This window comes from Pararge aegeria, chromosome 20, assembly GCF_905163445.1.
Source record: "Pararge aegeria chromosome 20, ilParAegt1.1, whole genome shotgun sequence".
Taxonomy (NCBI): Eukaryota; Metazoa; Arthropoda; class Insecta; order Lepidoptera; family Nymphalidae; genus Pararge; species Pararge aegeria.
Genome location: NC_053199.1, coordinates 12,303,015 through 12,329,784, shown reverse-complemented (window position 1 = coordinate 12,329,784; position 26,770 = coordinate 12,303,015). Strand labels below are relative to the sequence as shown.

The 26,770-nt window shown below is 36.8% G+C and overlaps 1 protein-coding gene and 1 pseudogene across 1 annotated transcript; one reads left to right on the top strand and one right to left on the bottom strand.

Moving 5' to 3' along the window:
- Positions 1 to 5,179: 5,179 nt before the first annotated feature.
- Positions 5,180 to 8,017, bottom strand: LOC120632892 (annotated as a pseudogene).
- Positions 8,018 to 24,736: 16,719 nt separating this feature from the next.
- Positions 24,737 to 26,411, top strand: LOC120632905 (forkhead box protein C1). Its single transcript, XM_039902941.1, has one exon. The coding sequence runs from the start codon at positions 24,751 to 24,753 to the stop codon at positions 25,705 to 25,707; it is 957 nt and encodes a 318-aa protein (XP_039758875.1). The 5' UTR covers positions 24,737 to 24,750; the 3' UTR covers positions 25,708 to 26,411.
- The last annotated feature ends 359 nt before the right edge of the window (positions 26,412 to 26,770 follow it).

Here is a 26,770-nt window from a genome sequence, read left to right as displayed (position 1 = left end):
TAATTATTTTAAAAAGTTTAGGGGATCTCATCTTCCACAATAACTTAATAATAGGTAGGTACTAATATTAATAGTTCGAGGGTGTCATTTCTTTTATTTGTATGTTACCTACGTTAGGTATGAAACATACCGAAATACTGCACAGATTTTTATAAAATGTGACGCAGTGATCTGGTGTCCTGTGGAAACATAAAGAATGCACTTTTTCCCGCAATTCGGTGTGAGTAGAATTCCGACATAACTTCTCTGCCACAGAGAAGTGGAGAGGCTAAACACTAGAACAGCTACGTTTCGCAAGATCGCAATTTAATAATAATCGCAAACTGGGTAAAGTTACTGAAAGTTTTACAAGTATAAATTTATCACCAACAAGAAACTGAAAGCATTGAAAAGTCTAAAGAATTTAAAATGGTAGCTATTTTATTTCCGGCGTTCGTATATTCATTGCACACTCGAAACAGAGTAACTAAGGCCGACAGGGCTAGTCAACGCCAGAGACAAGTTGTGTTCGCTCTGTGAATACATTATGCTGTTTTACTAAGTGTTTAGACCGCCGCGAGAACATAATTAGAGCTCGCATTCTGTTTCAGAAAGTTTTTGCAATGAAAATAGCATTAAAATTTCGCAGATTAAAAATTTTAAAAATCCTGTGCAATTAATTAATAGTTGGTATATAATAACAAGTGATGTTTTATAAATGTGTTGTCCGGGTTAATCTTTGAAAAGCTTACCGATTTCAATTAGTAGGCAGGCAGTCAAGTTAGCAAAAAGCAAGGTTATTTTTTTACCGCAAAATTTTAGTACCCAGAAGGAGTTTGCAAGGGAAAACAGAATTGATTGAACCAGGGAACACAGCGCTTACTGCCCGGAAGGTCTTCAGCAGTACCCAATAGAATAAATTACTAGGGCTTTTTCTCACTAATTCAGAGCCCTAAAAAGCCCACCCTTGGGACTAAACAAGAGCAACCACACAGTGTGATTCTAACAATGGTCTTACTAATTCAAGTGGGGCCTCGACAAATCGACGCACCGAAGCAGAAAACATCGACAAAACCATTAATTCACGAGCATTTAGCCGATAATTATCATAATGAGCTCGGCGACGCGTCGCTGGGCTGATGAGGAGTTGAGGACGCGGAGACACTCAATTACGCGTCATTCAGGGCGCCGGTGTTTGCCCTGGTGCAGCCGAGTGTGCACACTGCACAGGCTCTCATTGGCTAACCGCCCCGTGGGGAGAGACCCTCCTCCGGCGTATGGCGGTAGCCTTTTGTGGATGGGACCACGCTTTTACAGCCACTCTGCTGTTTAAGTGTGCAGAAATTTACGAAAAGTTATTCGTTGAGAATAAATAAAATTTGCTTAAAGCGATTTCAATAATCACCGGTTGAATTGCCGGGTCGTACAAAAATATTAGGCATTGAATTTTTTCGTCAATATATTCTATTGCTTGCTAATAAACGTTGTTTACTTGGGGATTTGTAATACACATCTTTCCTTCTATCTTTTTTTTTTTTTTTTAATAATTATTAATTGATGGTCCAAACAGATAGCCCACCTGATTTCCCGTCCCAGAGAAGGAAGCAGAAGAGACTTCCAAAAAGCTCCATTACTACTGAAACATAAAAATTAATCTAAGTTTAAATATACTATTCCACATTAAGCTTTCACAATCGGAGCGGAGTTAGAGAGCCGCGAGTCAGCCCCACGTACCAACATTAATGTTATTATTTGGCAACATTTACTAAATAATTTGCTCGTTAAACGTCCGCCGATACTTTCCCCCCGCGGCCCCGCCCGCCCTAACTACGGTATTGTGTCGCCCTCCCCAGGGCACTAACGACCGGATTCTACCAATACGATTCTAACATTAATTACTTTTCCGTCTTTGTGAATAGTGAATATTTGTACCAACATGCTCTTTTGTTAGCGATACGAAATTAATAACAGGACGTTATTGTGGTGGGATTAGAAAACTACGGCGCCGAAGACTTATATGATTTGATGAGTTTTCTTTAAGCTTGCCCCGCGTGGGATTATTATTGCGGCTGCGTTCGTTTTAATCCGGAAACGAGACGGTGGATGAGAGGCCACAGAAATGTCTGTATCGCAAACTCTGAACACGAATTCTACGTACCTGGACCGTTATACCTTCGCGTTATACCTACTTAGTTTCATATTTTTTTATTATAGTAGCAGAAGCGGTGATAGCGCATTGTGTAGGAGCTCGACTTCACTTTTGGGGGACCGAGTTCGAATCCTAGCACCTTTAACTTTTCTAGGTTATGTGCGTTTTAGGTAATTGAAATATCACTTGCTTCAACGGAGAAGGTAAACATCGCGAGGAAAACTGCCTGAGAGATCTACATAATTTTCTCAAAGGCGCGTGGAGTCCACCAATGCGCACTGGGCCAGCATGGTGGACACTGGCCTTAAACATTTCTCATTGTGGGAGGAGACCCGTGCTCTGAAGTAGGTAATGGGTTGATGTGATGATAGCAGCAGAGCATTTTGTGACAGAGCTCGTACGGGGAAGTACGACTTCATTCTTATTTCTTCCGCCAAGCAGCATTGGTGTGTTGCATTCTGAAGGGTGTGGTTGCCGGTGTGATTACAGGCTTAGCACCTACACTTTGTGTGGGAATTTGTAGGACGTGTTCCTAGCATGCCCTGCGAAATGTTGCTTTGCTTATAAGCGAAGGTTTTCCAGTTACTTTCAGGGCCAGGTGGGCCATCTGCTTTATCCCATTGCCAGTGATCAGCCATAATTATATCCAATACATCAAAATATCAAAATTCAAAATTCATTTATTTCTATTAGGCCTAGTATAAGCACTTTTGAAACGTCAAGTCTGTCTGTTTGTAGTGACTCTACCACCGGTTCGGATGGCAGATTCTACCGAGAAGAAGCCGTCAAAAAAGAGTTCACGGCCGTTTTCACTAACGAAAAGGCAATGCCTAAGTTAATAACGCCTAATCAAAGAATTTTGATTAGGCGTCATTAACGCTATTCTTCATTTCTAGGCATGAGTATATGCTTTTATAACATGCTACCGAAGTAATATTAGATTTACCATTACATTAGTTTAAAGAATGTATAAAAACACATTTAATACATCGAGGTTACAATACTATTGATGAATTTCTTAATGACAAGGTTGCCTGGAAGCAAGCCGCTCCGCTTTCATCTCACACAAGATAGAACAAAGATTGTTAAATTGTAAAACGATGTTGGAAAAGAGCAACTGCTGAGTTTCTTGCCGGCTTCTTCTCCGTAGAAGCCGGTGGTAGAGTCACTATAAATAGACATACTTGACGTTTCAAAAGTGCTTATATGGCCTACTTGAAATAAATGAATTTTGTTTTTTTTATGCATTTTTCACCAAACGTTTTTAACTAGGCAAGTGATATACCTAATCTAACTTGTCTATAGTTGTTGCGACAAGGTGTGGTGTGTATTTCGTGTTTGTATCATCATCATCATTACTTTTATTTTTCGTATGGCCACCAAATTGTACTCTCTTGATATGTATTTATATCTCTGTAACTACTTTTTTTCTTTGGTGTACAATAAAAGTGGATTCATTCATTCATTCTTTCATTTAAGGTTATTAAAAAAATATATATATTTTTTTTCATCTGTCAAGGCTGCGGTCAGTCCCGTAGGTTTACGAGCCCCCTAAACTTTGCGATCTGCCAAATCGGTGTCGAAATTTTAGACGGCTCCTAACGTCCTTAGACGTCACATAAGATTCGTAAAACGTTTTGGAAGATATAAATAAATAAATAAATATACAAGGACAATACACACATCGCCATCTAGCCCCGAAGTAAGCGTAGCTTGTGTTATGGGTACTAAGACAACTGATGAATATTTTTATGAATAACATACATAAATACTTAAAATATACATATAAACACCCAGACACTGAAAAATATACATGCTCATCACACAGACATTTTTCAGTTGTGGGAATCGAACCCATAAAAACCCATATGAAAATTAAGCGTAAAAGCAGGAGAGTCTGTATGGTGTAATTTATAATCTCTCACATTCTTACACTCTACCAAACAGATCTTCGGCAATACGCACGTTTCGCTCCGAAACCGGAGCAACCTCAAGAGATGCTGACTTTACAATAAATAATTGTTAAGTGAAAAATTTGCCAAATGTGTCGCCTTTTATAACTTTCTTACCCATATCCCCCCTACCCTACCTGAGATAGATAAGGCCATACAAGAAAGTAGTTTTAAGGTTTTTTGGTTAAGATTTAAGAAACGTAGAATAAGGCAAAAAATAAAATTTTTGAAAAGATATTTATCTTGTTACGCTAAAGAAGTATGTACAGTGTACTTTAATTCATATTTCCTTTACTTCATATGCGATAATCAGTCTGAATGCTATTGAAAGTCATCTAAAGTGATAGTTTTCATTTAAAATTACTAATCTTGATTTACAAAGTGTCAAGCATAGAATTAAGAACATACAGAAACCGTGTAGGTACACGACTAATATTGAAAAAATCCACTTTAGTAGTGATTCTCGGACAGACGGTTAGTCACTTCATTCCATTTAGCAGTTGAAATTAATTAATTAAACTGTAATGTTCTAAACGTTTACCATAAAATACGGAAAATGGGATAAGTTTGTGAGCTAGCAACATTTTGCGGGTGTGATGTGAGATGTGCGCGAGGCGTTTTATCTGTTTTTGGACACAATGCATGCAACGAGGGTTCTGTATGTTTTTAATTCTGTGATGTTAAGGTTAATTAACTTAGAATTTAGGTTATGAAAAATCATTTTAAGATTAATTTATCATTTCTATTTCTTCTACAAAACCGCTTTAACTTTTATCCGGACTTTAGTTTTATGCGTGATGTAAGGCAGTACCTACTCTAATTTATGGATGAAATGTACACACCCCATTGAGAGAAAGAATGTAAAATTTAAAATGAGAGTGACTAGAAACATTTTTAATTAATATTATAAATGTATGTTTGTCCGTTTAACTTTCCTTCACATCAACGAGTGAAGGAAAGTTAAACGTGAGCAACCAATCAACGAGTAAATGACGGAGAGTGAATTCGGCAACTTTTTATTCCAGGAAAACGTAGTTACCACAGGATTTGTAAAAAACCGTAATAAACGCGGGCGTAGAACGCGGGCACCAGCTAGTATCTAATACATTTTGAATAAGTGTTTCCCATCAAGATTCACTTTTGACGTTTCATTCCAAATCTCATCGGGAAGACACCACTTGAATCCATTAAGCCCATTCCATCATAACCTAAACTTTTCCTTCACTGGTGCTGTTTTCTTATGAAACAGTGCGGAACAGAGTTCGCATACAGGATGGTGGTTTCCAAAATCTCTGTCAATCGTGTAAAGGTTGGTCCATGAAGTAAGTCTCGTATAGCGCTGGTGTCTTCATAGCCTAGTCAATAGCGAAGGCAAGGTTGTACGGATGTACAGCACGAGCGTTTATGTATCATCCTGGTGGTAGAAATCTGTAATCACAAAGTTTTATGGATTTTCCTTTTGGTAGATTACAAAGTTGTATGGATTTTCCTGTTGGTAGAAATGTGTAATTATAAAGTTTTATGTATTTTCCTGTTGGCAGAACTGTGTAATCACAAAGTTTTTTGTATTTTACTATTGGTATAAAAATGTGTAATCACAAAGTTTTATGGATTTTCCTGATGGTAGAAATGAATTATCACAAAGTTTTATTTTTTTTCCTGTTTGTAGAAATTTGTAATCGCAAATTGTTATATAAACGAGTTGGTAAAAAATCTTGAATCACAAAGTTATATAAATAATTCTGTTGGTAAAAATATGTACCTACCTAAACACAAATTTTATACGTGCATATAAAACTGTTGATGGAAGTCTAAAATCGCGAAGTTTTATACACGATCATGAAAGCAGAAATCTGTAACCATAAAATTTTATATACGAGTATGATCATGAAAGTTAAAATATTTATACTTAAAGTTTACTTTTCGAACCTTGGAATTTTTTAAAGAGATGTTTTAGAATCGTTAATACGATTGTACGATCTGTCTACGAAATGTAAACCGTATTTAATTTTCATGAATGAGAATTTAGTATAGAAATAAAGTAAGTAAGCCAACTAATTTTATTACTAAAATCTCTTGATGATTTTAATAGTCCTGTTTTCAGTTATTCCTGCTCATCAACATCTTTATTTTAAGTTTTGTTAACATATCACTGTTGAGCACGGATTCATTCGGATAAGAGTGATAAAAAGTTAACCACGCTGCTCTAATGCAGGCAATACGGGAAAGGGAAATTACAAACATTATTACAAAAAAAAAATTAAAGGACTTAGTTACTTAGGATAGAATAGTTGCTTAGAATATAATTGAATACAATATGTTTATTAGCCAGAACAGCACAAACATACTTACATACAGAGTAACTTATTATTTAATACTTAATTGTCAATAGTCTCCAGTCTAAGATGTGTCGTACCAATTTAAAAATTGCTAATTCAACTGAATGTTGCGGTTGCAAGTGCCCACGCTTGTGACTTATCGAATAGATAAAGACTTTTTGTCTTATCGAAAGCTTTTGAGTGGCGTGGTGGATCTGGCCGCTAAATGCCTCTATAAATTAAGCTAATAAAGATGAATAGTAGAGATTATGAACTCACCTGCTGTAGTTCGCTCCTCCATAGACAATAGGAACAGCATAATTTTCGTATTCATGTAAAACCTTCTCAGTTACATAATCCTCCGCGAATGAATTTTCGAAAGCCATATAAAAGTAATAGTCTTTCTTTATCATTTCATCACAGTCGCCTCTCGTGCATTCTACATGGGTACATTTCCCGTAAACATCAATTTTCAAAGCAAAATGGAATAGGTGTTCCTGAAGTCTCGTTAGGTATTCGTCTCTCAAACTGTCGGCTTTGCAATGGCTTACGAGCCAGGCAGCCGCTTTACTCTTTCCCGCCAAAATGGTCTTTATTTTTGAGTCCACAGGGCGGAGACTCCTCTGCCACCTCATGGTTGTCCTGGGGGCGACTATCGCTCCCTTAAGATTTCTCACTATAAAGTAACTCCATAAAATATCCGAGTCGAGACGATATGTAAGAGTCCAATTGAAAAATCCATCGTGTTTTGGTTTGCACGCTGGAACAGTGTAGGATGATTCCAACGCATTAAAAACGTATATATGCAAAGGGACTCTTCTCTCGGGCTTATTTCCCGTCAATAGGATTTCCTCATTAAAAAGTACAGCATCGAATCTCGTGTAGTCGCCATCAAAGAGCCCTTTGTCTTTTGTGAAAACACAATTACTTATTGAGCATTTTAAACTGGGGTGTATAACTTTACCGCCTTTGAACTGAATGTAATGAGAGTATTTCGACCACAATAGAATGTATTTGAGATCACTTGATTGTGGTTTTCTCAAACGCTTTGTTATCGAGAAGATAGAATTCGTCGCGGAGTGGTACGCAAAATTCAGAATGTAATTCTCGAATAAGGAATGTAGCGATACATAAATGATTATAAGAAGAAAGCAATAAACCATTGATTTTAACGTACACTTCGACAAGTTTGAAAGGTAGACCATATTCTTTTCAATAGGATTGTTGAGGTATTAACTGTGTTGTATAATAAAAGTGAATAGTTAAAAAAAGATTCTTAAAAGATCTGCCACTATATAGGAGCCAACAGAAGCATTGCGTGTCTCAAGGCGTAAAAAGTTTTTATATTTACGATATAAATTCTATGTTATTTTTTAACAATTATAATTTATTATCTATATTTTGAAAGAAGTCGACGCCATTAGTCTGTGTGCAATGTAATCAAGTTTATTTCAACCCTATTTTAACTCTTTAGGCATGAAATTTAGTTTTCTGCAGTTGTTATAAAAGTTAAGAAACGTATAAACATTTACGCTTATAAACAGAGCAACAATTCGCGGGGCACGCTGCAACACGTCCAGCAATGTACCGCCCTGCGCCCAATAACCAGAAGTGTACATGTTAAACCTCATGTGCCTATAATTACATCAGTAACCACGCCCTTAAGACTTTAACACAGCAATGCTTCTTGACAGCAGAAATAACTATGGTAGTAGAACTTCCTCGGACGAACTCTGTTACAAAAAGCTATTCTACTACTAAAGTTCCTGACTTCTTGAAATTATTGACTAAATAACTGAGTGGTATTTCGTTTGTTTGTTTGCGTGGGTTACAGAGGCAAGGGGTGCGGGCAAAGCTGCGGTCACAGCTAGTCTCTACAATAAGCACTTGACCGGATACAGTATGATCGGAACAGATTGAGGTACCTACCCAAGCACGATTGTTACGCGTGGGAGTTTGCAGCAAATAGCACCTTTGTGTTACATAGGTGGGCATTATCGAAGCATTTAGATAGCCTGACAATAGTTGTTAACGCTCCACTAATCCCAGATTAAGATCGTATCTCGCCAGGACACGATAAACACTTCACGCAAACACAATTCACCTTTCATGAACAGTTACTTTTCGAGTGGTGAAAAAATAAGCAAAAAAAACCGAGTCGACCGTCGTGTCGTGACGATCGTCGTCCACTCGGACGAGTGCTCTTTGTGTTCGGGAATACAGTTATTGTTGGCAAAATAAATGCATTGTTGAGGTGTAAAATGCTCGAGCAAAAACGGAGTGGACAATGACTTGTAATTGAATTAAAGTAAATTTCGAAATGTTGTTCCGATGTTGATGTATAAAGTAGCGTGGGTGGACGGTTGACGAGCGGCGCCGCGTGCACATTGGCTTTAGTCTGGCGGTCTGGCTTACTTCCTGAAGGTTTATGAACAATTTGAGAACACTTTTGAATTATTTGAATGGAAACTATTAAAGGATATGACCCCAGCAGTTATTATAAATGATGTACTTCGTTACAATAAACAACAAGTTAATTACTTTAGTTTATTTTCACACGATCCAGATTTCTAGAAGACGTGTGTTGACGGGAGTACAAGGGAGCCGAAGCCCTTTTCGAAGCTAATAACGCTTAAGTCTATTTACCTAAAAAATAAAATTTAAATATTAGTATTTCTTCTTCACATTTTGCTGCGATTCTGTCAACGTACGATGTTGATCGTTGCTGCAAGTTCTTCAATTTCACGTCACAGATCAAAACAGCAGCCGTCAATATTTTTTATTTGATATTTGATACCTACGGTCATCCGGAAGCAATTGGAAGGCAAAGCCGTACAGTTGTAGCCAGCACGTGTCATATCGCGATGTTTAGGGCATGTGCAATTTTCCTACTATTTGAAGCGGATTTTATCCGGTGTCCAATTACTGCGGATTTTATATTTAGTTTCTATGAAAAAAAATCTCAGTTAAGCTTTTACTTAAGACTGGTTATTGATCTTTTTAAAAATTTTGTTACAGTTACAGATACAGTTTTACAATCCTGTCTATCTTTTCAGCTTCAAGGGATAAAATAAAACCATTGTCATAATTTGTAAACTTTTATCTAATAAATTATTTTTCTCATTTGTAGTCACCGTTAAAAAATAAAAATGCATGTTAATAGTTTTATGTTCTCTTGTAAGTGAACATTATATTCTTTGGAGGATAAAGTCTTTAAACTTAAAGCTATCTTGTGTGATATACACTTAATAAAATTAATGATAAATTAGTATATTATATTTATCTGTTAAAAAGATATTTTTAGTTGTTAATAAGAACGTAAATTTTTTTTTTTCCGATACGCGTAAGTGAAAGAACACAGCATAGTAGTTTTTAGACTTATTATTCTTAACGTAAGTCATTATATCCTTTAAACTTTTTCCATATTAATATTATTGTTTTTTTTTTGGGTTTACACAGGCATTGCAACAATACTGCTTGGCGGCAAAAATAAGCATGTCGCTACCGACATGCTTATTTTTGCATTATATTTACCTGGACATACTTATTTACCTGGACGAACACTTTTACAAAAAGCTCTAATATTACTACTATCCAATCACTTATAATAATATAAAGACTAATGTAGAGTTATTAAGTAACAAATATTATATCTATATTAATACGTGAAGCAAAAATTTGTATCCCTTATTACGAAAATTGCGCGGTCGGAGGTGTATGAAATTTTACACACATACAAGTGCAGAATACTATATACAATTATTTTTTACTATGCATAAATAATACATTTAAAAAAACATTGCACACACTACCACATCTTTGACACACACACCTTTTTTAATATTTTTTTGGAATTAGTTGGAAAAAAATAGGCAAAATAACAGTGTCAGTGTCATTGCCTTGGCAAAATTTGATAAAAAAGCAAAAGAAGAAGTAGATGAATAATAGAAGTAAGTAAGCTACTTGACACTAAGCAAGTACATTGTGCTGTTTATGCACTACGAAAAGTCATAAATCAAAAGAAATAAATAAATATATTAAGACAATACACACATCGCCATCTAGCCCCAAAGTAAGCGTAGCTTGTGTTATGGGTACTGAGATAGCTGATGAATATTTTTTTATGAATATAATACACATAAATACTTATAATATACAGATAAACACCCAGACACTGAAAAACATTCATGTTCATCACACAAACACTCTCCAGTTGTGGGAATTGAACCCACGGCCTTGGACGACTCAGAAAGCAGGGTCGCTGCCCACTGCGCCACTCGGCTGTCAAAAAAAGAAGAAGAAGAAGTTAGAAGTAGGTATAACACACTATATAATAATGTTCGAACGAACTATTTAAATTAATTATGGTTGCATTTTGACCACTAGTAAATATTAATAAACGAATGTTATCGAAAACGGAAATCCGCTAGACACAGTAGCCAGAACATAATTGCAATTTTTTTTTGTGCACGAAATTGTAACAAAGCGTTCCCAAGGGTTGAGTATTGAGATTTAAGCTGTTTAAATATTTATGAAGTATTTACGTATTGACAAAACAAAATGGTCGACAATGGCTTTCACGCTTTGTTGGCAGGCTGCGAATGTTTTCGAACGTGAATAATCTAATGGCCACTCGAAAGCTTCCGTGATGACTGTAGGGTTGGGGGAAAGGCAGCATTTTCATTTTTGATTCACTAAAGACGCAGTTCCATTGCCGAGCACTCTATATTTTACGTTCGCTGGCTCCCTGTGTGTTCTTTTTATTCCACTACAAGTTAGCCCTTAACTGCGAATATACGACATCGTACTGGAACGCTAAAGCGCTTAGCAGCAGATCTTTGTCGGTTTACTTAGTACAACTGAAAGTGCAGGTGCAAATAAAGAAATAAAAACAAATTGACTTTACGATTAATTCTACGATGCCTACAATCAAAATTTGCCAAAAAAAATTTGTAAACATTACGTTCTGCAATCGAATCTGATCAAGTCACGATCAGAGTTACTTAAATATTTTTGAACGTAGTTTACGTTGAAAAAATATATAAAGCCTCTTTTTTCGAATTAATTAAAAAAATGTAACCAAATATACTTCTTATTGAGAAAAATTGAAAAAAATTATCTGAGAATTTTACACCGCACTCTTCAAGAAGTTCTAAATATATCCTAATCACATAAACTTAATAATAAAACTTAACTACTAATTTAACTACTTATAAAATAAATAAAATAAAAAATAAAAAAGCCATTTATTTCTCATCACAAATATATAAAATTTACATTGAAGATAAGTCTTCTTGACCAGAGTTAATTTTTATTACCGTGCATTTACTTAGCATAAGTTTCATGTTTTTCATGTCACCTTTTTTTTACAAAATATCTTTATATTGTCACAGACCACAGTTATATATATATATATATAAATATATACATACATATATATATGTATAATGTAACTTTACAATATTTCTATAGACCGATACTTTAATAGTAGGCAACTTGTATGAAATCAAATCTAACAAAGAAGCCTTTGATGTTCTAACAAAATACACGAGTAGAGCTACAAATAGACTGTTTTGGAGTCTGTTTGAAGGGGACCGTGGGGTTAGGAGGCGGGTGGTTAATTAAGAGTCGCTTCTCCCGTCTGAGCTGTATGTACCTACTGCCAGAACCAACACAAGCGATACACTGAGCTGCAGATATATTTATATGCTACAGTACACGGTACAGTACAGTAAGGAAAAATTCGATACTTAATAAACCTACAAAATAACAGCTAACCTGTTATCTTGTGGGTTTACGCATTTTTTTTTTGTTTACTCTCTTATTGGAATAAAAAAAATGTCCAACTGTATCCCATGGAGAAATATCGAGTAGGTATACTGTTGATTTTACGAGTAGGTATACAATAATAAATGAATTTGTGACTGAATGAACTAATTTCTTTTTTGTGTCTTATTATCATTTAAAACAGTGTTTTCATAACTTTTGATTTTGATTTTTTTTTAATAGGTAAATGCAAATAAATCCAAAAGAGATTTTGTATATAAAACAAACGTTACTGTGAAAACTAAATTGAAAGATGAAAAGATTGTTCACATAATAAATAATACTGGTAAGTAAAATAGTTTTGTTCTAACTTCCCTACTAATGCTATCAATGCGAAAGTTCCTGCTTAGAAAGAAATACAAACCTAAAACACATTTTTTTTTTTGTATTTGTAATAATTCAGGATCAAAACTATTTATTTTATAACTTTACTAGTTTGATGACATTTTACCCCCTTTTTTTTATTTCATCATCATCATGTCACATCTACCGGTCCTCTACAGGGCATGGGTCTCCTTCCGTAATTAGGAGGGATTAAGGCCGTAGCCCACCATGCTGGCCCTGTGCGGATTGGTGGACTCCGGCCTCCGCACACCTTTGAGAACATTATAGAGAACTCAATGTTTTCCTTAACCGTTGAAGTACTTTTTAATTAAGTTGGTCCTTGTCTGCAATCTCACCTGCAGTCCAAGATAGTGGCCGGCTAACCTGTAAGGGTAATAAAAAAAAAATTTGGTATGTAAGAAAGAATCAAAATTAATATTATTAAAGCGGAAGTGTCTGTTTCTTTGTTTGTTCTTACCCAGGATTAGCTCAACCAGTCGAAATTTAGCACAGAGGTAGATTGCATGTTTTATTATGAAAATTAAGCTTAATTTGCTATACTCCGCGCTTTTCGAATTTTCATAATATATCCTGGAATTCTTCGTAACGCCTGATTCTATTCAAGCTTGCATGTTGCTATCGGACAACAAATGATACGTTTCTACGGGAGTTAAAGAACTTCATTTCGTGAATTTAGCAGCAAGTCAATGTTGGCAAAATTTTGCGTAACTTCACAATTTTGGACAACACTTGCATCTTAGAAATATAGGATACACTGTTCTCGAAAAAATTTACGGTTTTCACTGGATGAAAAAAAAAACTAACTCGGACGAAGTAAATAAATTTACTATGACAATACACACATCCAAAGTAAGCGTAGCTTTTGTTATGGGTATTAAAGGTGACGGATGAATGTTTTTATGAATGCCTAATATAAATAATACTTAAAATAGGTATACTGATAAACACACAGACACTGAAAAAACATTCATGTTCATAATACAAACATTGTCCAGATGTGGGAATCGAACCCACGGCCTTAGACTCAGAAAGCATGGTCGCTGCCCACTGCGCCAATCGGCCGTCGAATAAAAATAACATTTCTCTACTCTACTGAATATATTATCTTTGATACCCTTAGTAAAATAGTTTATCAGAACGAATCACATTGTGTGGGTAGTTCAATAGGTAGGTAATTTTATTAAAAATAACATTGAGGTAAACTTTTTCGATTCTATATTTTTACAGAACAGCATTTTAATAAAATTAAATAGCCTTCGTATCAATACATACTGTCACCGACATAATGACCTCTTGAAAATGGCATAGCCAATAAAAGTGGTTCGGAGAAACTGAACGACCCTCGGAAAAAAAAAGTTTAAGACGTATCAAGCATTGCAACACTTGAACAATCCCGATTTTATTATAACAAGATATTCCAGATCAAAATTTGATGTTAAGGAATATCAAATCTTACAACGATTGGGATACGGTTCATTTAGGTCTTGATCCTCGATCTTTTATAAAGATTGTAATACAAAACGCCTGTCCCATTCATATCCCCATGCAAGTTGGCACCTTTATTCAGTCCCGCTGACACTTTTATACAGAGACGATTAACAGGGACAAACGAAATTAGAACCCAATAATATTATTACGTTTTTTCCCCGACCTCGACAAAGAGTACCCTTGTCTTGTGACTTAATATTTAGAATAGTACTCGTCCTCTCGGATTACCACCTACGTATTTGTGTAAACACAATAAATATTTTTTAGTCGCTTACTTTATCTCCTTAAGTGTAGATTATAGATAAGATGGAGTTACAAAACTGAGATATGGTATTGACATATTTTGTAGAATGTAGTGTCCATTTACTTACTTCATGCATACATGTTTTCCTTATATTCAGCATTATTTGAAAGAAAATGATTTGATACTCGGCTGTGTGAAAGATTTGTAAGATTTGTATTCCAGCGATTTAAAAAAAGAAGGAGGTTCTGAGGCTTGTTTTTTTTTTGTTCGCTACCTCAGAACGCCGTCATTGATGAACTGATTTTATTTATTCATTTAATTTGTTTATTGTCAACAAGTCAAAATCTACTGATCTTCAAATATAGCAGGTACAAAATTTTCTCCATTGGTTTTAAAACATACTAGATAATTTGTTTGTTTGTTGTTAAAGGAGGGAATGTACCTACCTAGTAATTTTTACCCGTTCGCTACACTAGTATTTATTATTTTTACATTTAACTTCGTAAACCCGTTAAGCAGTGACGATTAGTGATGTCGGTCAGTGATATGAGTAAAACTAATGTTTGTGCTAAGTAAAAGCTAAGCTCACGTGAACAAAGTGAACGTTAAATAATAGTTAGAAACTAAGTTTTATTTATTGGACTATATCTGCATCATCATCATCACATCAACCCATTACCGGCCCACTACAGAGCAAGGGTCTCCCCCCACAAAGAAAAGGGGTTAAGGCTGTAGTCCACCACGCTAGCCCAGTGGTGGACTCCACACACCTTTAAGAACATTATGAACTCTCAGGCATGCAGGTTTCCTCACGATATTTTCCTCCACCGTTGAAGCAAGAGATATTTTAATTCAGTGCTTAAAACGCACATAACTCAGAAAAGTTAGAGGTTGCTGGGATTCGAACTCGGCCCCCCGAAAGTGAAGTCGAGCTCCCCCCCAAAGCACTATCACCGCTTCATATCTTACTACTACATCTCAGTTGTAACTAATAATTAGAAGTAGTTTAAGTTAAAAATAAGTTACTCATTAGTCAAGTAAAGATCAGATTGTACCTAATCGGCAAAAAAGCATCTCACCGATACTTAATGGTGGAGCGTGAAAAAAATACTTCATAATGTCATGTTATAGTTCCTATTTACAGGCTAAAGAGTAACAAAACTGCACATTTACAACAAATTAACATATGAATACATTACCCGTGCAGCGATTGATCGAATTAACCGCGTGGTGCGTAGGTACTTACCTACCACACAATGGTTGGCGGGATTAAGGATGTTAAGTGGATTACGCATCCGCCCCATGTCGCTCTTGAGATCCGCTACTGGCGGTTCAGTGCTGTGGTTTACGAGTATTTATTGACCTATTAAGATATTAGTTTTGTACGATATTGGTTCCTTCTGTTAGTGATTGCTTATCGCCGCTATAGCTAACACCGCTTTTTTTTTTAAATATACCATTTGAAAAAAGCAGTGCTAGTTTAGTGGGTAGGTGGGTTCGTTTTCGGGATCCCCGGCACACAGTTAAAATGAAAATGAAACTTACATTTATAACTTTACGGGAGCTATGGTCATGTGCTCGGGGAATGAAGTTAGACCATTTAACTTTGGAAGTTGTATATATAGTAAATTATTGTGAACACTTCGTTAGCGCGATGCAGGATCTTTGTGGTGCCATCTAGTTTAATTAACAATTGAAACATAAATACAATTTCCGTTGGCACCCAAAATAGGCAAGCCTGTATCGTGTGTGCCTATTCAAGTTTAACATTTCCGATTACTTACCTCTCGGTCATCGTAAGTTTATTCCCGCGATATATGCCCGTTTTCACTAAACCTAGGAAACGCTTAAAATAGATGCCTAATGTTTTGGGTGTTATATAGAGTAAAAAACGTTTCACCAACTCTTAGATAACGACTTAAGAAGTTGGGCGCCATCTTAAGTTACGAAATCCATCGGCTGTGCCATGATTCTTCTTAATTGTTCACGAGCTTATTTTAAATAACCTTAAATCTTACGGATAATCAAAAATATTATAATAAAAACACAAAATACCACATCTTGTGGCAAGAGTCATACAAGTTAGGTTATAATATGAGTTGTCTAGTGAAAATCGATTGGTGAAAGGTAAATGTTTGCCCCTAGGAATCTTCTATGATTAGGCGTTACTTACTTAGGCTAGTGTCTCGTAGGTATACAACGGGTTCCCTGGGCGTCTAACAAAGCCAACCAGAGGTACATGCCGTGTTGGTTTTTAGTTTGTGTATACCCCCTTTAGAGGGGGGAGTCCCACATAACCTCCGTCCTGTCCAAGGGTCGGAGGTAGCCATAAAGCCTTTCCACCACGCCAAAAAAAAAGGCTAGTGTTCCCGTAGGATGCCGCGTAGAAGCCATTATATGGGGTTTAAAGTAACTGCCATACCCCTAACTAGTAATTGGTAAGCACACTTCCATAATTACGGCCGCACCAGATGATATTGCAGTCAAGGATCAACTTGTGAGCAATAAAAAAACGATATTACGAAGACTGCATGACTTTAAGCTGACAAATATAATGAAGTCTAATAAATTCATCTCCCACCGCGTCTTGTATATAAAATACCGTCGAAAGAAAGTCGAGCGCCCAAGTTGTTGCTAAACATAAACAAATTCAACTGAAATTTGTCTTCGCCGGCGGCGGCGGGAGCGCTGGGTCGATTTACATAAAATTACCATCCCCCGTCATGCTAATACCTCCTTTGTGACGCCTAAATATTTTGCGAACAGTTTTCCACACAAAGTCTCTAATTTAATATACGACGGGTGTTAAATGGTTAGAAAAGTTATTTTCTGCCGCCATTTTCATAAATGCGACAGTGTATTTGTTTGTTCGTTCGTTTCTTCTTACTTCCCGCCCTAACAGTCGCGTGCACTCCATACATGAGCAAAAGCACTGCCTACCCTAATTGTTTTTTAACTGGTATCTTCATGCTATCTTCCTGCCTTATGCCGATCCTTGTTAAAAACCCTGTGCACGCCCCTTCGCTCTAACTTAGCAACCTATCAACTTTTCGGCATAGAGATAGTTGAAAGGACGGAGCACGGACGGACGGCTACATAGGCGACATTTTTATCCCGGGAAAACAAATGGTTCTCACTCTTTCTCACTGTAAAAAAACACAAAAAACGGCGCCGAAGAACGGGGAGAACAGCTAGTTCTCTATAACTTATTTCATTACGCCGTATAAGATCTTAGATTGCTCTCCGCTTTTCTCCTCTACTCCTACTACTATCGTTTAGAGAAATACAATCTACCTACATGCAGGCGGAGAGTTATGATTCAATCTACGATGGTAGCGGGTTTTAGAGATAAGGCAGTTATATTAAAAACATATCACTAACACATACCTAATCAGTTTCTACGAGGAATCGTGCCGGATCGCTTTTAATAGTAAAAAGCTTATATTAGGAGGTATATATTTATTTTGTGTATAGACATATATACGTATATCTATTTATTTATATTTATATATTCATACCTTTATTTGTTTTTGCACCACCTACCTCGATTCTGTACTTGGGTTTTCTTCGCGATTGGTTGCTGACGCTGTGTTGTGTTGATATTTTCACCTTTTTTTCCGTAAATATGTGTGTGGTGTGAGATCAAATTAATGGTTCTACAGCACGGTTTTATCCGTAGAGCGGTGACTAGCCACGGCGAAAGCCTGTCACGAGAACAGACAGAGAAAACACAGAAATTGTAAATTCTAAATTGCCCCAGCCGGAGATCGAACTCGGAACTCACTCTTGCAGCTTAAAATTAGTTTCATAATCTCGATGGATGTATTGACCTATTTCCTGTAATTGAGCTAGGAACAGCTTCTCAAGTACATCGGTTCACCTCAATTTAATATCTAACTTAAGAGATAGGTGGTTAAAGCAAGTGGTATTTAATTTGCTTAAATTAAAAACGCACATAGCTGCGAAAAGTTAGTACATTTTTATATGCATATATCACGATCATCATATCAATCGATTACCGGCCCACTATATAGGATCTCTTTCTGGAATCATAAGGGTGTAGGCCGTAATCCACCACGCTGGCCTAGTGCGGATTAGTGGGCTTCACACTCTTTTAAGATCTTTACCTACTTATGGAGAACTCTAAGGCATTCAGGTATTCTCACGATGTTTCCTAACTGTTTAATCATTGTTTGGTGATCACTGGCACCTAAGATACGAGCTATTCTATTTCGAGGGTCAGGAGTCTATATATTTATTGTACTAAGTTTTATTATTAAGGATTCCTATTCCATTGCTTAAATTAAAAACGCACATAGCTCTGAAAAGTTTCTTCTCTCTGTCGCGTTTTTCTATGCGTATGTACTTATTAGTAAAGGGCGTGACACACCAGGTGCACGTATACATCGAACGTAACACTGCCCCGCTAGGTACAGTTACATAAACAAAGCAAACATAAAATAAACTGCGGCGCAGTTGAGAGAGAATAAATGAATTTACCCGGTACAGTCGGGCACAAAGAGCCTGAACGGTGGGCGGAGCGTCACGCCTCCGTCTTGCGGCGGGCAATTAGAACAACAATGTGGACCGTTTTGCTATAAAATCAATCTGCATAAATTAAAAACCTTCCGAGTTTCGAATCTGTGGGAATTATGTAAACAGGAACAAAAATTTCTTCGGCTTTGCCGCGGTCGAATTAATTAATGTACCTACCGATACACTTAAAAACTCCAGCAGTGGTTTAGTGGTTAGAATGATTTAGAGATATGATAGATTATGAGGTTCTGAATACAATTTCCCTGGAAAAATTATGGTTTTAAAAAAACAGCTCAGAGTTAGGTATTCAGTAATGTGATCCTTATTGGAAGATAATCTTTTTTGGTTGCAGGTAGTTTTAATGAATCTATCCTGAAAAAGTCTGGGTTACTGAAGCTGTGAAAAACGTCAGAGAATATGTAGTGCACGCTATTCCAATAAGTTCCTTTGTTCAAGTAACGGAATAATCGCAATAAATGTTTTTTTTTTAATTTTTAAGTGTGCATTGTCAGAACTCATTTATCCAAATTGTATTTAATAAACTTTATCACTATTATAACACTGATAAAGCCTTAAAGAGCGATTTATGCGATTATATGGCGAGCTGGATTCAATGTCGTAATTAGGAACAAACTTAATTATTCTAAGTAAGCTCAGGTAACCAATACCTGCTGACATATAGAAATTTAACATACTTATTTTATTAGCATTATTTGAGTAACAAAAAGTAACCGCATTAAATTGCACGTGTAAGCCTGGTAATAAAGTAATCCGGAGTACGTAAAACTATTTAGAATACATTTTTATTATAAGTAGTATTATAAACCAATTAAGTACCTACCTACGAAAAAAAGTGGGTGGGAAATAAATCAAATCAAATCAAAGTACGTATTTTAGGACGAAATAGTTAGGACGAAAATCTTGATAAAGTGATAAATGGAGATATAAAAAAGTTAAATAGTAATAGCACGATTACAAATATCGTGTGGCTATTGGCGTTAATGCATTTTGTGCGTGAATGTACCCATATGTATAGGCTCAAACTAATGGCTGCCAAAACATACCATAACATTGAAAATATGAAGATTTAGTAGAAGTAAATCGTAAGATCTTCCAATTAAGTACTACTTCTATGTTTATTTCTGTCACAAAGCAGCAATGTTGCACTGCTGTGTGCTCGTCTAAGGGCCGTGGCTGCCGGTGTAATTACAGGCTTAGCACCTTCGCCTTTTGTTGGTGGGCACATGGTGGCACGTTGCAGGAGGTGTTCCTTGCGCGACTTGCGTAGGGTTGCCCTGTTTATTTAAAGACAATCGTTTTCTACTTGTAAGTCTAGTTAAAGCCTTACTTATTTGTAATTAGTTTATTTCCTTAAATTGCTAACAAATACAGCGCATGTTTCGTTTAAATCAATTTGATTGGCTTTAAGCGATTTTTTGCATGGCTGCATTATCATGCGTGGAACTCGTTTGTTTTATCCGCGACTAGTTTACGTGAGGCCCGCTACGTTAATGCCATTTATGCGTGAATGTGCCCATATTTATAGACACGAACTGATGGCTGCGAATATATAGTTTTGGATATTATCTAACGATTGCTTAGATTTGGGCAAATCTTGCTATAGGCACCTATGTTATACCTAGTTATCACAAAAACCTTGATATAAGGCTTAAATGAAAATACTATTAATATAGTTAAAAAATAACAGCTCGACGAACACACTCCTGTGGCTATTTGCAATTAATTTATTTTATTAACTTCCCAACAAATAAAGCACTTGTTTCGTTTAAATCAATTTGATTGGCTTTTAGCGATTTTTCGCATGGCCACATTAGCATGCGCGCAACGCGTCGCGGTGTCCGCGGTGTTTTGTACAACAACTCGTTTGTTTTATCCGCGACTAATTTAAGCGAGGCCCGCTGCGTTAATGCAATTTGTGCGCGAATCTACCCATTTATATAGGCACAAACTTTGAATGGCTCTGAAGCATTAGAAAATAACGTTTAGGTTTTGCACCTACGTAGTTACAAATATACTCTTGCCTCCTTGTCTTATTACGAAGACAATTTTAAGTAAATAGTTTTAGCACAGAGGACTTTATTGACCGTTTTCCGTTGTATTATACCCTGTACGAAACCAACGAAACGGTAAAAAGGTGACAACTGTATTCTGATATACCATCATAATAGGTATAATAAATAGAAAAGTGTTAATTAAAAATAATAAAAACATACATTCATAAAAAAGCGTTTAATTAATAATATCTATGCCCACTAAACTCCCGCTGTAGTGCGAATATTTTGGATACTTACAATTATTTTTGACAATGACCGATTTACGAATAGGTAAATAGGTACCCGTTACTCGTTATTTGTCCAAAACAAAGTTTTAAGAGCCATAAACCACAACTTTAACAGAATGTGTTTGATGTTCGCTTGTACTGTTTTCACAAAACTGAGTAGATAAAAAAAATTGTTGTGTCAATATTAGTTTCGTTTTTCTTTATTGCACTAGAAGTTAGCCGTTGACGGCAATTCCACATGATGGTAAGTGATGAAGATTAAGATTGTAATGTTATATTTAAGCCATACTTCTTCCTAATCGGTTTTTGAGCGATATCGTACTGGAGCGGTAAATCGCTTGGCGGTACGTCTTTGCCGGTGGTAGCTAGCCACGACCGAAGCCTCATAGACCAGGCCAGATAAAATTAAGAAATTATAAATTCCCTAATGGACCCGGGATCTAAAGCGAGTACCTCCACTCAGAAATCCAGAGCGCCCACCACTGCGCTACGGAGATCGTCAAAAAATTGCAAAATTATAAATGGGAAAAATGAAAACACAAAAGTTATATCAACGATTTTTATCCATATAGACTTGAAAAGTTTCACCAGAATATGTAAAAATTTGGATAAAAGTGTCAAATGCGAGCTATGATACGAAATATGGGAAATTTCCTCGTAATTTTCTAATTCCGGAACACTGCTTTCCCCAACAAGGAGACAGTAAACAAAATGGCGTATTTAAATGGGCGGCAACTGCATTGTTAGCCTGCGGCGTCTCGTCGATATCTCTATCTGCACCGCTCGCACTCACGGCCGAATCTCTTTATTTTCCTTTCTCATTCACTACGTCATAAAAGTTGAAGAACCCAGGCAATATGAGCTTTAAACCATAACACTAAAGCTCAATTTCGAATGCTGTGATCTAAGGGTACGCTATCACAGCCGTTTACCGCGACATGTGAAACTGTTGCACGTTGTTCTGTCCCTCTCACTCCTTCAGTGGAAAGCGCATTTTTGATATTACATCTCTTTCCTTCGCGCCTCCTGAGAAGTAATGTGTTGTTGCTTGTTGTGATATCTCCAAAATAACAGGGAAGTACTCGCTCCGAAGTTGTCATTTGTAACGGTTTTGTATGGAGTGACAGCAAATAAAATAATTTTTCGATATAATAATTTCTACTTTTATGACTACAGGTAGAATATATTATATCGTTTGAGCTGTCATTTACGTAGCCTCTCCCGAATATAAGTAGGTAGGTACAATGAATATTTCAACGAAAATTTAAAAAATGGCTTTAAGAATTTTCACTATGTTTTTCACTACAACTTTGATCATGACAAACTCATACCGGCCATCAGTGGCGTGCATAGAAGGTATGCACAGGGTATGGGATGATATAAAATGAAGAAAGTTTCCAGTACTTTTTATGACTCTTACAATGCCTATCCTTAAGTTTTTTATAACTCGTACTGGAGATTTTCTCTATTTTATATCATCTGATCTGCATACCCTGTGCATACCCTCTATGCACGTCACTGCCGGCCACCCAAAAGTTTTCGTTAATATTATCCTGTAGGTTATCATTTAGGTAAAATGTAGGGTGAAAATAAGTGCGGCTTGTGTCGTTACTTAAATGTGTTTTAGTCCATTATGTTGAATATCAGGCTTAATACAGACGTCCTATTATAGTATTAAGAACTTAGCAACGATAAAAATGCTTGGGTGTAAAAATTTGATCGAACCAGGTTGCTTCTTTAATAGTTTTAATCGATAATGTGAGATGGTAATAACAAAAAAGAAACAACCAGCTAAGCGGCGCGTTTGGAACTTGCGTTTAGCTTTAGTTTTAAGTTAAAGAATTTAGCTATCGCCATCACCTCACTTCTATGACATATTTTACATGTAATGTGCCATCAAAAGTGCCATCTATGTGCTTATTTGAATAAAGAAATATTTGACTTTGACTTTGACTAAATACACTAAATAAACCAAGGCCTCATATTTTTATCAGTGATAGTGTAAATATCCTGCTGATCAACTAAACATGACACTTGATTTTTCTTCATTGGTTGTAACCTAGCTGAATAGGACTGTTAATGAGTGTCACACAGAAATACGTATGTTGAAATAGGTATGCCATTCATAGACACAGACCTAATTATTGGCACAGAACTGATTATTGATACCATACAACAAAAGTAAGATCTCTGTGTCTAATGTCTGTCTGTAAATGTGTACCACAGAATTAAGAACATACAAAAACCGTGTAAACGGCTAATATTGAGACTTTAAAAACCGTTCCACTTTAGAATGGTTTCTTGAACAAACGGTTAGTCACTTCATACCATTTAGCAGTTGACAGTAATTGTTTTACCTCTAATGTTCTAAACATTCATGGGAAATGGGAATGGGAAATTAGGAAAAGTTTATGAGCTACCAACAATCCGCGGGTGTAAAGTGAGACGTTATTACTGTTTTTGAACACAATACACTGCATACAATAATGGCTGAATGACGATTCTGTTTCTTCTTGATTAAGGCTTAAAAAATGTTTACGAAACAAAAAAAATTATAAAAATCTCCTATCTCGTATTCAATCCTTTCCTACTTTTATTTTCATTCAATATGGTTAGTATAATTTGTGGGCAGTAACAGGTATGATTCTCATAAGACTTACAGCATAAAAATATTACATTACCTACCTACTTACCAACTTAGCTAAGTATTTAATCTACTAAAAGATTAAGGATAAACCTATTTCTTCTAAACTAGAAGTGCCTACTCGCCTACCTATGTTTCAATGTTTATATGTACAACGTGTAAAGTGCAGAGACTTTTATGGCGCTTTAAGGTATAGGTACCATTGAAACTGCAGTTTTTTGTTTAAAAAGTAGTCTATGTTACATTCCGAGCTATAAACGACCTTTATGCAATTGAAAAATCACGTCAAACCGTTATTGTCGTTCTGTGTGATTTAAGGATATTAACGAGTAAGGTATTTACTAATCCTTCACGTTTGCATGAAATGTTTCAGAATGTTATTAAATCGCTACAGGGCTTATCAAAGTCGAAAGCTAGTAGACATACTTAACTGTTGTTTCTTGGGCATCTTACGTTACTTTACTCCGGTAACTAATCCAGTGGACTCGATGAAATGAATATAAAAATGATATCGAGGCAAACGATTTTTTCGTACGATCAATTAATTAAAATCTTCAGTTTATTGTTCATTTTAATCATCATACGGCTCTTATTCATCATGTATTAAGCAAGTGTTAATACCCAGCCCCCCTTCCCCCCACCCACTAAAAGACAATATAAATATTACAACATTCACAATAATAGGAAAGTAATAAAATTGAGCAAAAGAATCAACTAACTCCTTGCCCAATTTTATTACCTCACAGCTCATAAATCACTGTTTACCTGCCGTCGGTACCTCAAGCCTCAGCCTCAAGGCAGGGCGCCGGTCGCAAAGCTGCTAGAGTGGGGCGTCGCTAAACAAAAACACGTATACAAGAAGCGGGCGAGCGGTGATTGGCTGGCGGCGGAGCGGCCCTCTGCGGCACGCGCCCTCCACGCCGAGCCCCACGGCAGCCTCACTCGCGCCCCGACCGTCGCCGCGAACATGTGTAGCGGAGCCGATGGAGGCTCCTGGCCGCTGGCCAAAGACGCGCCCGCCGTAACCGCCGCCGCGATCGACCACTACCGACTCCAGCTGTACAACTACGCCGTCGCCGAACGCCTCCGCCTGTATCCGCCGGCGGTGGCACCATGCTACGGCCCTTACGTGCCCCGGCTCGCGCTGTCCATGTCTCTGCTCCAGCAGCGAGCCCTCCAGCCCGAAGAACCGAAACCACAGCACAGCTACATAGGCCTCATTGCGATGGCTATATTGAACTCACCGGACTGTAAGCTTGTGCTCTCCGACATCTATCAACACATCTTGGACAACTACCCTTACTTCCGATCCCGAGGTCCCGGATGGAGGAACTCAATTCGGCACAATTTGTCACTCAACGACTGCTTCGTTAAAGCAGGAAGATCTGCGAATGGGAAAGGCCACTATTGGGCGATCCATCCGGCTAATATCGAGGACTTCCGTAAAGGTGACTTTAGAAGACGCAAGGCGCAAAGGAAAGTGCGTAAGCACATGGGATTGGCTGTGGACGATGACGGTGAAGATTCACCTTCACCGCCACCACAATCACCACCACCGACAACTCTGGCGCTACCTTTTTGGGGTGGCGGAAGACTCCCAACGGGAGTACAAACGCGGAAGCGGCAGTTCGATGTAGCTTCGCTCCTTGCGCCCGATGAGGGTCCCGAAAAACGTGTAAGAAGGGACAGCAGTGGGGAAGAAGAAGTGGAAGAAGATATTGATGTGGTAGCTAGTGACCAGGAAGAAGTGCGACCGGTGGAGGAGGAAACGCGGCCGCCACTAGCCCCGGCCGCTCACTACCCGTTGCTAGGTGGCTGGTGGCCCGCTTTAGACCCCGCTCTGCTACAGCAACTGAGGCGCCACGCAGCACATTCTCCAGCTCCTCCTAGCCCTCCGGATCAACATCGTCCACCGGACACGTAAATTGATATGTCTTCAACAAGACTTTTACCACTGGATGCTTGGGACAGTGTAAAAACACACTCGCGGCGCAAGAAGTGTCGTGATATGTATAAATGTGAATAGTGAAACAGTATTATTGCCGAAAAACTAATGCGTAGTGGATAAATATAATTCTTTCCTCATAAAGTTATCTTGTTTCTTACTATTTTATTTATAGAGATTTGCACGCGTTGAACTCTTTTTCTTTGCGTATATATTTTTTATATTCTTTCCTATTATTTTCATGCCAGTCTTATATTATCAGGTCAATAATTTTAACTGGAATTAAAAAATATAATTTTTATTATTATTGTTAATACAATTTATAATATTATTAATATTGTCTCTTTGAACTGTTTATACCTACTTTATATTTTCCTCTTACTATTTGTATAAAACATGTAAATTGTTGTAAATGTACACTCATTGTTAGCACTGTTTATACCCGTGATCCATGTAGCTACTTAATAGTAAATAATATTATATACTTTTAAAGTCTGAAAAACGACCAAGTGACTGTAGATATTCGTAGATTATTTGTACATAAAGTTAAAAACATCTACTCATTGTTGTTATAGTAACATGTGAATATAATGTTGTTTATTTACTAGAAAAATTCGGATTAAATAGAATAAGTAGGTGTAAGATAAGTCTATAAAATTCAATAAATATAAATTATAATAACATTAAACTTTTTATTTATTTCCCGTTGCGATTTAAATTCTTATACTTTCTCATATAGTTCCAGATGCAAACAGGGGTGTAATAAATTTCTACACTCTTAGGTATTAATTTATTTTGTTTACATCTTATCGGCCGGGCCACCTACACTAACTAGATGGAACTACATTTTTTATGGATAAGGTATGATTTTCCTGAAACAGTAGTCTCTGGAAGAATTGCTACAGTTTTTATCAGAGAGCAGATTTTTAAATATCTATAAAGGTTATGGGCAATCTGTGGGTCTGCTTAAGATTATTTTTGTTCATAGTGTCATTAGATTTTGTGACTCAAATCAAAATAGAGTTTCTTTTCTCTTGATTCT

Excerpts from the sequence above, each read along its gene's own strand:
- LOC120632905 (XM_039902941.1), top strand. The coding sequence starts at position 24,751 with ATGTGTAGCGGAGCCGATGGAGGCTCCTGGCCGCTGGCCAAAGACGCG.